We start from the raw sequence: 17,783 nt of genomic DNA on the forward strand, positions 1-17,783 counted from the left end.
CGTTTAGCAGTCATGTGTTCTCGTGTATGGCCGAGAAGAGATCGAAGAGTGGCCGAATGTGTTCGTGAAGGGATCGGGTATTGGTCAAGTTGGTCTGGGATAATATTAATATGCAAGTCGCAGCGATTTGGAAGCGATCGGGAATTGGTCGAGTTAATCTGGAAATGATCGGACATTAGCCGAGCATAGGTCGAAATAATCGAGTACTGATTGGTAAAATTTTTGTATTCCGACCAAACTCGATCTCTACACGATCCTTTCCCGATCAATTCGACTCAACGAATTCTCGATATGTTCTCGAGCCTATTTCCAACCTTACAATTTTAATGTTGATGAACAGAAATGACAAAACCAATTATATTTTTGAGACTGTACCTAGAATGGTGTGAAAATCTGACATTTCCCTCTATTAAAATAATCAGGATAATGTCAAAATAATCCTATTCACTACAAATCAACATTATAAACACGATAATATCATTTAAGGTCTAGTAAGTGTGTAAGTAATGGAGGCGATACACACTTACAAGTATTAGTAATACTAGTGTTCATAATATTTTATTAAGAATTTACCGAATTACAATAAATATACCCATTTACAAGAAGGATTCAGAAACAAGCAACAATTATATTTTGTTTTCAGTAAGTTAATATAGATTTACAATGTGACCCGATATTGTCTGATTTTCTAACCGACGTTTAGACTTTTACTCGATTTTAAAGAAAACGGTATACATTATAAATATTTGATAAAGTGAAAATCAACCAAACGATGTAGGTAGAAAGCCCCAGAATATATATATAATTAGGAAGATCCCCGTTTAATATTTTTGTGACTTCAAAGTTAACGTTTGTCACTAAAATGTATATTGCCAAGTAAATAAAGAATAAACATGTAATTTTCTCTTCAAGTTCCTATTGAAATGATTATTAAATTAATCATATGTTTTTTTGGCCAAAGTTTCAAACCAATACTCACTGGTTATCATCTCTTTTTGGCTATAAACATTATAGAAAAGCACACGCAGTGTATTCTATGCATAGACATAATCAGTACATAAAAATAATTAGACAAGAAAACAATCATCGGAAAAAAAGATTGAAAAAGAAACCAAATCAAATTAATATCCGGAATATCAAATTTTAAACTGTAAGCATGGTACGTAAATTACTCTCTTATGCAACCATTATATAATATAGAATTATGTATATATATTTCTCTAACTCTATGGAAATTTATCCCTTTCCGAACCCATTGCATAAAAAAATTTAATCAACGTGTGGTTGCTGGTGATCTCAAAAGATCATTGGATGATTTTGAGGGTCATGACCTTTTTAGCTAACTGAATGAATCAAAATACGATAACAGGTGTTAATGAAATTGACAACTTCGTGCAATGTGAAAGGCACTCGAAGGGGATTTTCGGTTAACAAAAAAAGAAAATGTCTTTTTAATCATTAGAGAAACAAATTCTTACATAGTTACTCGTGGATTATCGGATTTATCCAATCTCGATAGTTAAATTATAAACTTTAAAGTCCTCGCCGAGGCGGCTCGGACTTTAAAATTGATAATTTAACTATCTCGATTGGATAAATCCGATAATCCACTGGTATCAATGTAAGAATCTGTATATATCAGATGTGATACGTTTATGACTCCCTTATCTAGTGACAACTTGCAATGGTATGACGCTGATGTGAACAACTAAAGTCTTGTAATAAAACTTCTGCTTTTATTTTTTAGATAAAAATACAAAGTCCTTTTGAATGTAATGAATTGTTTGAAATACATAGAACATTAATATTGTCATAGTATAATGATCAAACTTTTAAACGTCATTATGTTTTTCCATTGTTCTTTGTCACGTTGTAAGTGAAAGCAAGTTATACATGTTATATTGGAAGGACGAATCTACCCTTCCATATTGTGCCTCGGTCGTTATACCACCAGTTTGCAAATTTCTATGGATATGTCGTATTTAATGATGCCATGATAGAGCAAGAGTAAAATATATATCTGTTAATCTATCATATAGTATACATAGTTGTAAAGTAACTCAGAATTGTAAAATAACTGTCGGCATTATGTCCTTATGAATTTTGATAGACAAATGATGAATACGTGTTCCTTAATGTTACAACACTACATAAATATAATGAACCAACAAGAGTCCGCATAAATAGCAGGTGAACAAACCAGAAGATTTAAATAGTGATATTCACTTAAGGGCATACGATACCGTTTTGATCCTGTATTAAATTTTTATGAAAATTTGCAAAAAAGGCTATTTTTGACCTGCTTAATCCAATATGCAATAAAAAGTATACCTTCATGTGCTACTTTTTGAGTAAAATGAGGTAGACATTTTAGATATTTGGTCAAATTCGGATTTGTGGACGCATTTGTCCTTCCGATAAAAGTGCACAACTTTATTGTTTTAAGGTGGTATGGGAGTCTAAAATAAAAATGATAGAATTTGTTCATACTTTGCCAAAACGTAGAATCTATTGGTAAATGTTAAAAAATATAATGAAAATGTTAGGTCACCGTGCATATTTCAAGCTACAGGTGATGACAAAATGGCACATTTTGTATAGATTATACAGGAAAATACACCATTGTGTGATTAGAAACTAAACTAAATGATAGAATTGAAAAATAAATTATCAAAAGATAGCTTTCAGACAATGCTTTGAGAAAATCAAAAGAAAAGATAGGGTCACCGTACGATTTTTTAGAGTTATCTCCACTGAAAATGCCAAATTAAAAACATTTAAAACGCAACTAAAAATAACCAACACTTGTAAAAATACTAATATATTTAAGTTATATTCTTATAAATTGGTTCTTTTAAATAAAAATTTACATTAAATATCTGCATTTTTGCATCAAATTTTGTTAACTTGTTAAAAAATCTAGACCTTAGATTCTCTGATTTTTACAATCCAAGATGGCAGAAGACACCCATACCACCTTAAAATATAAACACAAACTGTTTTTGTTAAACTATATTTCATTTCTCTTTTACTATCAAAGGGAGAGGTTTAGCGCTATAAAACCAGATTTAATCCAGTTTTCTACATTTGAAAATGCCTGTACCAAGTCAGGATTATGACAGTTCTTGTCCATTCGTTTTTCATGTGTTTTTTCATATGATTTTGCCATGTGATTATGGACTTTACAATTGGGTTTTCCTCTGAGTTCAATATTTTTGTAATTTAACTTTTTATATAAATATTTTATAAATTTAGGAATTTTTTGGTTTAGAATTGGCTTAAATTCACCAAATGTTCATGAATGTAGAAAAAAAACGTCGTTTTATGCTGAATAACTAATCAAATTTAAAAAAAATATGTATAATTGACTTGTTTAAGAAAATTTGTACAAACAATCTGCTTCCGCAATCAAACCGAGTGTTATTTAACAAAAAGGGGTCCATGAACTTGTTTAAAAGTTAAATCAGTTTTAATGATAAAAATCAGTCGAAAAATGCACCTTTTCCCCGATATGTCACAGTTTGACGACGCTAAAATAATATTTAATATAACGTTAGCAACCTCATTACCTCCCCTGTAACTCTATTATATGCCCTTGATGCGACATCATTTATGAATTTGTTCGTTTGCAAACAATCACCATCTATGAAAACTTTTCAGAGACAGTATTCCTTTAAAAGTAATACACCTTTCTTTGCATCACAAATTAATAGCTTGCCACAACAGCTATTATAGACAATTATTTGAGGTGCGTGAATGCCATGATATGCTAAATCTACTTCTGTGGCTTCTGGTTTCGGATTTGTTGTATCAAACAAATATATTTTGTCAGTTATGATAACCAGGATGCCTGCATCCAAAGAAGTACATGACGTAATCATTTCAGGATTCGGAAGAAAGGAAACGATTTTTTTGGAAAAACGAGGAGTTGCACTTTCTTTGCTATATATGTATCCAGTTAATTTTCCGTCGCTGGCAACTGCAAACATGTTTTGCCCAGAAGTGTGCAAATAAATATTTCCTTTCAAAGAGAGACCTTCGGTATGCACTTGTCCCCCCTTCCTATTCAGAATAAAAATATTAGGTGATTTATCACTGAGAACAAATTGGTCATCCATAACGGAGAAGCCTCGATAATATCTCGTAATTTTGAGATCCTCCCTTTCTTTAGTGTTGATGTTATAAAGTATGATGTAATTGAAAGTAACAACTTCTTCTTGGTTATGAATAGCAACATGTGATTCGCCAAATGTTTCGATCCTTACGACTGGAGATGAAATATATTTGGTTTCGATACTCAAGGTAGCTTGTTCTTGGCCTAGTGTGTCAATGACTCTTATTTGATTCGAATTTCTATCATGAAATACAATCTTTCCATCATTACATATAACAGCGTTCTCAATCGTTCTATCGTCCAATTTGAAATTATCGCAAATTTCAAACTTCTGATGTCCTAGCTGTATGACTTTGTCTGAAATGTTAACAAAGCAATAAAACGATTTAATTTCTGAATAACGAAATTTATTGAAAGATTTTTAATTTCAATAATAGGAAGAAAAAAAAACATATTAAAGATACAAAGATTTTTATTTAGTAATTCAAATGCGCGTTTCATCTGATACCAATAACAGAACGAGGAATCTTCAAGCAAGTTGAAGTTCACTTTTGACTCACATTTACAAAAAAAAGTACCCGATTTTACCTGGACCATCTATGACCATGATGACAGTGGTTATTTTTTTATATATAAATTTCATGAATGGTACATATACAACAACATGAACAAATGATCATGCACACATGAACGATGTGTCATGTCAGCAAAGAAATTTTAAATTTTTACCAAGCAGGAACACTCATATATCGTAATTTCAATGGAGGTTTCTGTGCACAACTTATTGCGGACCTGTATATGTATTTTACATGTCATATAACATCAGCAAAGACCAATCAAAACAACATATGATTCAAAAATTCAATAACAAATTAAGATATTTTAGTTAAACTACTTGTGGTCGTTTTCTCTGAGTAATTCATTGGTAAAAAAAACATTATGACGTCCAATTTCGATGGTTTCCTCTGGACTTTTTATGTGACGTAAAAAAACAGTCGACTATGTCTGATGACGTCACATAGAAGGAACACATATTTTTTGCAGTTCATTCAAAAAGAAGGATTGATCGTTAAAAATCAGAAGAGAAAACAGATTATACTATGAAATCTTGTGCAATACGATATTTCTCCACTCTCGACAGTTATAATTAAAATATTCAAAACGCTGGACGAGCCTTGCGCTTTAAATTTGAAGATCTGAAGGTCTCGAGTGAATAAGTATCGTATTACGCTCGATACAGTGGTAGAATATATATTTCAAATGGAACTTCAATACCTAATTTTCAGATAAAACAGATGAATTTACATCTCCTATTGTTAATTATTAATTTGTTTAATTATGATGTTCTCTTTTCACAATCATTTGGTGTATATGTTTATCTTATTTTATCGATTCGCTCGTGTATATACTAAGTGTTATGTTAACGAAATAATCTCTGTATCCAAGGAAAATTGTAAAAATAGGGTTTTCTTTATCACAAACATTTACTAAAGCTTATCATCGGTACAAGGACATCAACTTTCAGGTATTTCACATACTATCTTTTAATGTTAGATTCTATAAAAAGCACAAACAAACCGTCTGTCACCTCAAAAGCTAATCAAACCTTTAAACATTATTTATTCAGAAGAGATATAATTACGATACTTTTGTCAGATAATTAAAGATGGATCTTGTTTGGAAAACAATTTTAGTTAATTCATATGGTCTTTGCATCAGAAATAAAGAAATTAATTCTAAAGCAAGTCTTTGGCATGTCACAGGTTATGTAAGTCCGGTATACTTTTTGATTCTGTGATATTAAACCCCTAACGGGAGGGATTGTGCATGATTTTCATATTAAGTAGACATAATCTTACACGTAAACATGTCAGTAACTGTTAGTAGTCCCTTATTAAGTTATGCTATTTACTGTCATTTTGCTTAGTTTCTTCTGTCACCTTTACTAACATAGGACTCATTTTTTTTAACCTGAGTTTTATTGTGCGAATTACTGTGCGTTTGTTTGTTTTGAAGCCTACCTCCGGGTACAGTTTTCTCGCTGTGTTAAAGACTTATGTGAAGCATTGTCATGTTTTCGACTCTTGGGTCGAGTTATTGTGTCTTTTCTCATTCCGAGTTCCGTTTGTCAATTTAAATTATATATATAAACACTGTGAAGTCTTTTGCAGACTGTTCAGGATTGAAACCTCTTATTAGATTGTTAAAAGTTGATGATGATCCACAAATTTTACAAGAAGGTAGTTACTGACTGGTGTGAAGTGATAAAAACGATTCATTATAACACTTTTAACAAAATCAGATGTATGCATTTTGAACCTTGGCGATGAGTTGTATTACAGAGTCGACGAAAGGACGATATCATTCTGTTGTCTATGATGAGTTTTTTTTTCATGTGGCTGTGAATTGACGGAGAATGGTTTCTCAAATTATAACATCCAATTTGCAATAGTTTTCGTTCAATGCGCAACTGGTACAAATGTACGTCGAATTTAAAGCTTAGTGTCGTTGATGATTTTGTTCCCTCTGTTGATTTGCTGACATTTGTGTACACTAGTAAATTTTACTTTATCTGACAAAAACGCATTAACGCTATTTAAATGAGATTAATCGTCATTTGATAAAGATTGACAAAAATTGAAAATCATTTTTAATTTATTTCAATGCATATCAAATCATTTTAATGCCAGTCAAATAGATTCGCTTGCAGTCGTTCAATTTAATTCAAGTTGGTGGTAAGTTACGTCAAACAAATAGTCCACGTCCCCGTTAAACTTTTCAAACTGGTATTAATTCGTTTTAAACCGTGTTGAGACCCGAGCTTTTTACAGGTAAATCACTCAAGCACAACAACATCGATGTATCTATCGTTTATGTGTTTCAAACTTTATCGACTTATATATATAAATGCGTGTATTCTTAGAAAAGTCACATACTTCACAATTTAAACAAATGAATGATCAATACACGTTACATATAAGGAATTCAAATAAAAACATTAAAATATTGATGCACGGTTTAAAATGTAAACTTGTGAATCTGTTTAAAAATAAAATACTTATATGTTTAACATATTTTTAATTTGCCCAAATGCAGTAGATCTTTATCTGACATATTCGTTTCAAAACTTGCTGAGTGCTATGAAAACTCGTGACATGTTAGAAACGTATGGTCCATTGCAATGACTTACGAAACTTTATGTATTCCTGTATATTTCCGTTTCTCTTTTTCTGGTTTACTATAGTGTACTCGTAAATTAAATAAAGACACGGAAATTAAAGTAACTTACAAAAATTATTTATTTTTTACATAGTTCAAATCGATGTATCTTCTATTTTCGCTCAATAATAAATATTCCATAGCTGTATATTGATATATGAAATAGCTTGTAATAAAAAACAATGTTGTGTTTAATAATGAAATTAATGAAGATAATGCTGACATTTGTTGAATTTAATAAACAGTTAAGTCTTGCTCAAAATTGTAAATGAAGTAACAGCTCAATAAACTTTTAAACCTGTGTCAAATTGTAATGCCATTCACTGTCATGCACCGTGACGAATAAAAAGTCTTGGAATAAATGAACATGTATTCTGTTTATATGAGATAAATTTTAGTCTGCGATAACGTTGGAGAGGTTGATTTAAGTTTAACGACCTTGACTGGCTATTAGTCGGCATTCTCTTACGTCTTTTAATGTATTTAAAAAAATAAACCATATATTTACGTTTGGGGCATTAAATATAAGTCTACCAAATTGATGATGATATTTAGATGTTTTACGTCAAATTGAAATTAACATAAACATTGTTAAAAAACAAGAATGTAAAAGAAACAATTATGCATGGTTGCTCTCATATAATTTAAATAGTTTAACTATATTTTAGCGGCAATTTTTAAGTTAAAACTAATTGTCCTATAAATAAAATATTTCATCTATGTGATTTCGTTGAAGTTCGCGTTACATAGTAAAAAGAATTTCATTGGTCGGAACGTTTGCAAACTTTGTTTAAAAAAAACAAGAAATAGAAAGAAACAATTATGCATTGTGGCGCGTTTTTGGCGTATTGAATTTTAAACCTGATGCTTTTTGTTATCTATTAATCATGTTTTTCTGTGTCTAATATGTTCTCCTATTTATTTGTATTGTAGTCCTGTAATATTATGTTGTCATTTCAATGTTATATTTAACTTTGCCATTAAAGTGCGAGGTTTGGCATGCCTTAAAACCAGGTTCAACCCACCACTTTTATTCCCCTTTAAAAGTGTCCTGTACCAAGTCAGGAAGATGGTCATTGTTATATATTGTTCGTTTCTCTTTGTGTTGCATTTTAACGTTGAGTCGTTTGTGTTTTCTCTTATTTTTGAGATATTGAGATAAGACGTGGCACGGTACTTGTCTATCCCAAATTCATGTATTTGGTTTTCATGTTACATTTGTTATTCTCGTGGTGTTTTGTCTGATGATTGGTCTGTTTCTGTGTGTGTTGCGTTTCGATGTTGTGTCGTTGTTCTCCTCTTATATTTAATGCGTTTCGCTCGGTTTTGGTTTGTTACCCCGATTTTGTTTTTTGTCCATGGATTTATGAGTTTTGAACAGCGGTATACTACTGTTGCCTTTATTTATATAATTTTATTAACTATATTTTAGCGGTAATTTCTAAATAAAAACTAATTGTCGTACAAATAAAATATTTCATCTAGGTGCTTTCGTTGAAGTTCGCGTAACATAATAAGATGAATTTTATTGGTCGGAACGTTTGCAAACTTTCCATCCAGGTGTTCTCATCGAGGTCCGCGTTCGTGTTTCAATTCAATACACAATACGATAAAAAAAAATCAAATTTAGACTCTACGCGTCACTTCCGATTAAACAAATAAAATTTAGAGGAATAGCACTTTTACGATTCTTCCAAGACAACAATATCAAGTATCTATCTTTTTTGCCAATGCAAATTATTACTATTTATATTAGAACAAGGATTTGTATACTATGCAATTTATTATAACAGTAACATTAATATAATATTGTATTCGCACCCTTTAATTTAATGTAATTAAAACCAAATTACTAAATAAAATTACTTGTATATTTAATTATATAAACTAAAAGAATTGATTCGATATTTCTATAATCAATCAATAAATTTATGATGCATACGAAACTTTAATGAATGATTATCATTTGTATTTTTCAAAATAACTTTTATATATCCGATAAAAATGGAAAAATAAATCTATCGGATAAAAACTACCGATTTGTCTGTGAGACAAAATTTATCCTTATTGGAGTCAAATTTGTAATATGGATTCATAAAGGACAAAAGATAATTAGTCTCAGTAACGGAATAAAAATTAAAAAAACACCATGGTAAAAATAAAATTCGTCATTCTTTTAGACTAGTTCTCGAAGGTTAACATTTAATTATATAATGCAGCGACTCTGTGGGATTGCGACGTGAAAAGCGTTATATCTGTCACTGTACATGTATAAAATAAGAAAAAAATTAACTTTCTTAAAACTGCCGAATAAATGATTTGGAGGCAGACAAGTCAAATAAAAGTAGATATATATGAAGCAAAGACTGCATTTTGTTTCCAACTGATATATATATCTGCACGAAAAAATAAATCACCATCATATATAATTTAGGGTATTGACGATTACGAAAGCGTGTTGAACGCGACGTTTGGTAAAGACGGTCGTTTTTTAGCAGCACTAGTTCGATTCGACCATTAACTACCGTAAATTTTCGATTTTTTCAGTATTACGAAAAATATGTTATAATCCCTGACCTTCCCGAAGCTTATATACTTTGTTCACTCGATTGTATGAAAGTTTGTTTTTAGAAACCGGTCTTTTACAGCCAAACAAATTTAAAAGATAAAAGCGATTTCTGTTTGAAGAAAGAATGTCATTCTTAAAAAGAACGTTTTCGCTGTTTACGTCGTCCTGATGCAAACGTCAAAGTTGAAATAAAAATCACACTCTGAGATTAACCTAAAGACATTTCGCTAGCTGTGCTTAGGACTAAATTTATAAATCGTCCAGTTGCAAGCACAAAAAAATAATTATGCAAAACATGTGATAAAACTTCCCAATTTAAAATAAAATTGAGAAAAATCCAACAGGAAACCAAAGTACTATAGTCTAATAAGGTACGGCATTTATTTAAAAACAATCTCCATCATCCAACTTCATAGTATGACGTAAATCGATTTGTTTACGCTAGCTAAGCAACCAACAGACAAAATAAATCTTGCCTCCCCGATCAAGACTATATATTTAAAGACACGGAATAACAAATAAGGATATAATAGCATGTTAGATTGGTCACAAACACATTAATGCAAATATGAAGCAGCTGTTTCTTGACTGAACTGGCCAGTGGTAATACAAAACCGGGGTTTCAAAAAGATGAAGAAAAAGAAGCAGACATTTTAAATTTATAAAAAAAGCTAATCAGAAATAGTGTTTAACTGAAATTGAAAACAAAAGAAATTATAAAAAATAAAGTCTATAATATGTAAATATTTATTTAAGAAAGCTAACAATAAAATGAAAGTGAAATATGTGATGCTTAAGAACATTGGACGGGGCCGTAACAGCCTAAAGTTGGAAATTAAAAAAAAAAATTGAAACAAAAGCTTGTCTCCATCATTGTTCATATCGAATTGTTTTCACGGGGAATGTCTTGCAAGAAGCAAACTCCCATTAGTCCGATGTCGCCCCTGAATGTTTTGCGTGATCCCTGCATGTTTCTGATTTACTTTTAGTTTTTAATGTTGATTGTCTTTTGTTGGTACTTATGTGTCTTATCTGTACCCCATGACATGGATTTGTCTTTTGTTTATTTATTGTCCTACTTTATGGCTATAATCTAAGTGTTAGTTGCCATTTGTAATTGTCTGGTTTCGCAAAGATGCATGTCCATCGATATCCAGACATTATGCGAAAACATTTAAAAAAAAATATGATGCTATACTGAATACAGAAAAAAATATAGTTGTTTCTTCATGAAGAATTAAACTCTAACATTAAAGAATATCAAACTGGCACTCTTTTTTTTTTTGTATTCCCATAGACTGGTGTCTTTACATTGAAGGGTTTAACTTGAATTAAGTCGTGTCAAGGCAGACGCTTTTATAGAAAATAAAGGAATATGGAGTAAACGTACGAGTGACCTAATCGCACACAAAAGCAATGCTTACCAAAAATACAAACTATCAATGGTCAGCGTTTTTCTTCTTGTTCATTTTTATAGTCGCTAGGGGGTCTTTAACAATGAAAGAATCACTTGTTTACCACAACAACAAAAAGGCATCGTAGAGTTTTAAATTATTTTTTTTACCATATTGGACTTCATATGGTGTATTGAATCGAAACATGAACGCGGACCTCGATGAGAACACTTGGATTGAAAGTTTGCAAACGTTCCGAACAATGAAATTCATTTTACTATGTAACGCAAACTTCAACGAAAGCACCTAGATGAAATATTTTATTTGTTCGACAATTAGTTTTTATTTAGAAATTACCGCTAAAATATAGTTAATACAATGTTTTAAGAGCAACAATGCATAATTGTTTCTTTTCTATTTCTTTTTTTTTAAACAAAGTTTGTGTTCATTTTAATTTAATAGGTAGACTTATAAAAATGCCCAAAACGTAAATATAAGTTTTTTTTAATGCATTAAAAGACGAAAGAGAATGTCGACTAAGAGCCAGTCAAAAATAGCTAAACTTAAACCTACCCATCGTTATTGCAGATTAAAATCAACCTCATATAAACAGAACACATGTTCATTTATTGCAAGATTTTTTGTACGTCACGGTGCACGACAGCACAATAATCCCTTTACAGAATCGGAACCACAATTCACAATTTTCGTATTTTGCTGCCCGGTGACCGGTATTACAATTTGACACAGTTTTAAAAGTTTATTGAGCTGTTACTTCATTGACAATTTTGAGCAAGACTTAACTGTTTATTAAATTCAACAAATGTCAGCATTATCTTCATTAATTTTATTATTCAACACAACATTGTTTTTTATTACAAGCTATTCCATATATCAATATGCAGCTAGTGAATATTTGTTGTTGACCGAAAATAGAAGATACATCGATTCAAACTATGTAAAAAATAAATAATTTTTGTAAGTTACTTTAATTTCCATGTTTATATTTAATTTACACGAGTACACTATAGTAAAACAGAAAAAGAGAAACAAAAATATACCGGAATACATAAATTTTCGTAAGTCATTGCAATGGACCATACGTTACTTACATGTCACGAGTTTTCATAGCACTCAGCAAGTTTTGAAACGAATAGGTGAGATAAAGATCTACTGCATTTGGGCAAATTAAAAATATGTTAAAGTCATAAGAAACCTCAAATTAAAAAAAAATAATGCATATGTTTTTTTATAACTCAATGGATAGTTTTCATTATAAAACTTATGTACATATACTTTTTTCTGAAGAAAATTCTTTAATTTATTCATATTTAGAAATTTTTTACTTTATTTTAATTGCGTCCTTCCAGCAATTCACCCAACATATTTTCCGTATGCAAAGTGACCTCAGTGTGAACCATCTCTTAAAAATCCGGTGATCGCAATACGCATGGATGTCCTTAAATAAACTATTATCTGAATTTACATGTTAAACACGTGCTCAATTTCCATGCGTTTTTGTTGACTTTTTGTTGATTGTTGACAAACAGGTGACAATTGTTAAACTTCGGCTTCAAAACACGAACTTTAATAACTTGCCATATTTTCACAACAACACTGACTGATTGAAAACAAAATTGACGATAATACGAAATTGATGCGAAAAAGATTATAAAATCGAAAAAAATTATAAAATGGTGCACAGAAGACTAAGTTTATGATGTTTGTATGCATTGGTTCAAGAATTGGAATAACATTATTTTTCACCGGTCACTCGTTTCATATGACTTTAAACATCTAACTATTCTATTTTTAACAGATTCACAAGTTTTGCATTTTTTAAACCGTGCATCAATATTTCAATGGTTTTTTTTATTTAAATCCCTTATATGTCACGTGTATTGTTCATTCATTTGTTTAAATTGTGAAGTATGTGACTTTACTAAGAATACACGCATTTAAATAAAGTCGATAAAGTTTGAAACAAATAAACGATAGATACATCGAAGTGGTTTTGCTTAAGTGATTTACCTGTACAAAGCTCGGGTCTCAAAAGGGTTTAAAATGAATTAATACCAATTTGAAATAGTTTAACGGGGGCGTGGCCGATTTGTTTGACGTAACTTACCACCAATTTGAATTAAATTGAACGACTGCAAACGAATCTATTTGACTGGCATTAAAATGATTTGATATGCATTGAAATAATTTAAAAATGATTTTCAATTTTTGTCAATCTTTATCAAATGACGATTAATCTCATTTAAATAGCGGTATTGCGTTTTTGGAAATAAAAAATCAAGTTAAATTTGTTTTACTAGTGGTAGTCTTTGCGAGAGAAAGTGTGGCATTTGAGCACTTCATTTGTTGTTTCCTTTTCATTTACCGTATTACCGTATTGATAAGAACATTTAAAACATTACTTTTTTCTTCAAAATCAGGTACATTGTACATATTTTTTTTACCATTTGCAAAATATTATAAATATTGTTATTTTTTCGCTCATGGAAATGAAGAGCTTAGAAATGAATTTGAATATATTGCCAGATGAACCTGTATAGTGGGGACCTCGGTGGCCGAATGGACTAAGAAGTTGAACTACGGTATTACTAGTCTGTCAACACTAAGGCTTCCTCCAAACACAAAAAAAAAATCAAAATCATGAAATAGCACAATAGTACATAGTACAATGTATCTTTTAAAACCTAAATTTTGATTTTCAAGGAATAAATATATATAGAATTACAGGGTTTTTCAATACAAATACATTTTTGCGGTCTAGTTTGGTCTAGAAAATAACTGTATTCTATACAAGATAACGCAATGACGTCTATTGCATTAGGTCATATGTACTCATATTCAGTAACTGGTCATGGTCATCCGTCTTTTTGACCTAGTGCAATAGACGTCATTACAAAATACAACCGGCAGCAATTGATAACAATAACTTATTCAACACCAAACGTTAAAAAAGGCAAATAATTAGCAAAACTGACCAAAAAGAGAAAGGTGCAATTCATTGCTGCAACCCTCCCCAGCTTCATTTCTCGCTTTACATATGTATGATCCCTCATCAGACTTGTCGATGAATTTGATCGTTAATGAAGGACAAACAATACTTCCGCCTGAATATTTCCCCCCAGTTAGATCGATAGATGTTTCGACTCCTTTAACTCTTCTTATCCAAGACAATGTAGTCGGTTGAGGCTTCCCCAAAACTAAACATGTTAAGGTTTGGTTAAATCCTTTCAAAACCTCGCTGCTCCATAGATATCTGAACAATCGGTTTTTCTGAAATTTTATACGAGGCATTATTCATGGCAATATCGTATTGGTCTGATTGGTTTTAATCAATTAAATCAGATTTTTTAATTGATAAACCTTTTTTTGTTTGCACAAGTTTACATTGAAAGGTAATTTCACAATCTAGCTGCTGATTAAACTCAGTAATGCAAAAGGTATTTCATAGTTTGTATCTTTAACAGACAAATATAGGAACTCTACAATATTAAGCGTACTATTTTAAGTCGTCAGTCCTATTTGTGGCAACACCCTTTCGTATAAGTTACTTTGAAGGATCATATGAACATTAAGATAACTGTCCTTAATTTAAAATAAAACATATGTCAGGTTAAGTTATCGTGGAACTTGTCATCTTAACCAAGTGAAATAACTTCCTCGGTGGTCTTGTGATAGCGTATTCGCCTCGAGTGCGTTAAACAATTAGTTCTAACCCTGCCTACTCAAACCAAAAATTTGATATGTGCTGCTTCTCCGCTAAGAATGCTGCATTAAGAAAAAAGAGCAACGACCGGTCGGTTCGAAGTCAGAATAATGTGTCCGGGTAAGGGACTGACATTCCTCCGGACTATTATCTAGTGAACTAGCACGTTACGGATAAAGCATAGCGTGATAGTCTAGTACACCGCAGGGGTTATATTCATATAACATTAACATGTTCTCGTCCGAATATGCATATTGATTTGCCGCTGGACGTTACGCAGCCATGTATCATCATCCTGATAGTGATATTTCACTGACAGTGTAAAGTTAACGTTCGTATATCTCGATACCTACTCCTTTCAAATATACAAAAAAAATTCTAATCTATAGAACAACTTTGGTTTGAAACATTTTAAACATTTCCCTTCCAATTTTTTAGCAACACACGTTAAAAAACAGCGTAACATTATCAATACTGACCAATACACGATAGATGTAATTTATTGCTACACCCCTCGCCAGCATCGTTCGTAGCTTGACATGTATATGTTCCTTCATTTGACATGTCGAAGTCTTTGATCGTCAATGACGGATGCTCAACTGTTCCGCCCGAATAGCTCTTCCCTGTTAAATCAACGGCTGTTTCAACTCCATTCGTTTTCTTTTTCCAAGTTAATGTAGTAGGAAGGTGCTTTCCCGAAAATTTACAAGTAATGATCTCATTAGACCCTTTAATAACATGTTGCCTCTCAATTGATATCTGAACAGTCGGTTTTTCTGAAATAACAACAGGACAATGTATATAGAATAAAGGACTTTTTGTTTTTTATACTGACTTTATCACAGTAAATTATCAGGTGAACCCGAAGGGCGAGCCTAATAATTTCTGTGATAAAGTCAGTATCAAAAACAAAAAGTCCTTTATGATGTTTATCGGTAATTTAAAAAGAAATAAAAATCACTACAATAATAGAGAAAATAACAAACGAACTTCTTTTTCGCGTCGAATCACGGCGAATCACACTTGACGTCACAGGCTGCATTACGTCATTTGAATTTTGTCACAGTGCAGTCAACATGGCGTTCTCTTGCACAAAGTTTTGAAAAAGAAATTATTGCATGCGTTTTATTAATATTCTGCTTTGAACATGACACTAACAATGGCAAATATAATGGTAGCATACCGGTTAGTCAAATTTCTTTATTTCTCACAAAGCATAAGCATAGTGATAGTCAGAAATAAGAATGATACGATATATGAATCAGCAGATTTTTCATCGATGATCCATTTTGGATCATTTTGAGTTTAACGACAAGTTATAATTATATTTTACTTAGTTTAGTGGATAACATTACATTAATTTTGTCATTATTCGCTCAGTGTTCATCATGAAAACGATCACATTGATTTCAAATAATTTTAAGAAAGCACTGTGAGGAGACATCTATACAGGAGGCAATGTGAGCTGACTGTAAATTATCTGAACTAGCTCATTTCCTGTCGACGTCATAATTATTTCAAACATTTTAGTAGACGTCACTAAGCTTTTAGATTATAATTCTTGCTTTTTCAAAGTCATGTATGATGTTCATTTATTTTCAACACAGACCAGGAATATGAAACTTTGATTTTAAAAGCCCTGCAGTTACCTTTAATTTCAGAAGCGAATTTAGGGGTAGGCAACCCGGGTCACAGTCACCCCTCATAAAAACTACAATTCTGGTCAAAGCAGACTTTTATAGTTTGGTGACCTCGGTTATACCCCCCTTTTTAAATTTATCCTAGATCCGCATATGAATATCACGGTTCACTTTTTTGTTCTTTGTTCAGTGAATATCTGTCATATTGACAATGAAACCACATCTTTTAAAGTTGTATATGATGATCCCACAAAAATGTCGAAAATGCGTATATTTCATTTTGTTCTAGCTTCTATCATGCGATAGCGGTACCTTTTTGGTCACTATTTATGTGTTGCGTTTAAATATGAATTGTAACACTTTATAGTGACTGAACAGGTAAAACAAATACTTCTCAAGAAACAGAAAAAGAAAACTACTTGGAACAGCACCAGGCTATGTATTGGTATTGTATGAATAAAAATCAGCATGGACGATATGTTAGTTGTACTTCATATAACGCATTTTTTTTAAAAAGTCTATCGGATTTTTCATGCATTTTCTATTCTCATTTTCACAACAATCGTTCAAAAAGGCTAAACTGACTTTGTGAAAGTTTCAAACAATGTCAAGTGTTTCATTCGCAAAACATCTCGTGCGTTTCTGCGAAAAAAACATCACGCGCAATTTTGTGAATGAACGGAGAAAGTAGATCCTTACGCGTTGCATTCGCGCATGTCATTTGCGTAACAACCCAATAACTTTTATATCACGGCCAGTCCACTGATACTGACATTATCAGCGAGTACACATCAACAGAAAAAAGTACAAATTACCGATAAATTTATATATCTTTGTAGTTTGTATACTCGTCTTTAGTGGATCTAAAGTTTATCATAGTCCTACCGAATTTTAAAGACAGGAAAGTGTTGACATCGTACAGAGATTTTTCCAACTTTCAAATAACTTGGTATTTAAGGGTAATATGTTATTGTAATTGTGTGTTCTTTTCAAACTATAATTCAAATATAAAGATGTACAGATTTGAACACTTATATCATTGTGCGGAAGCTAAGTGATGCATACCTTTTTGTAAGTGAAAAATGTTTTACACTTTTTTTGTTCATCTATATAACACCGTTCA

General features: G+C 31.5%; 1 protein-coding gene across 1 annotated transcript in view; it reads right to left on the minus strand.

The window, feature by feature from the left end:
• Window positions 1-542: 542 nt before the first annotated feature.
• The window catches only part of LOC143055222 (hemicentin-1-like), a 30,218-nt gene continuing 12,977 nt past the window's right edge, over window positions 543-17,783 (minus strand). Inside the window, exons 12-13 of the mRNA XM_076228355.1 lie at window positions 15,500-15,796; window positions 543-4,471 (exon numbers count right to left, since the gene is read on the minus strand). Of these exons, the coding sequence (XP_076084470.1) occupies window positions 3,657-4,471; window positions 15,500-15,796 (1,112 nt within the window). The 3' untranslated portion in view covers window positions 543-3,656. The remainder of the gene's footprint in view (window positions 4,472-15,499; window positions 15,797-17,783) is intronic.

The sequence above is a fragment of the Mytilus galloprovincialis genome, chromosome 12 (assembly GCF_965363235.1).
Source record: "Mytilus galloprovincialis chromosome 12, xbMytGall1.hap1.1, whole genome shotgun sequence".
In the NCBI taxonomy this organism is placed as follows: domain Eukaryota; kingdom Metazoa; phylum Mollusca; class Bivalvia; order Mytilida; family Mytilidae; genus Mytilus; species Mytilus galloprovincialis.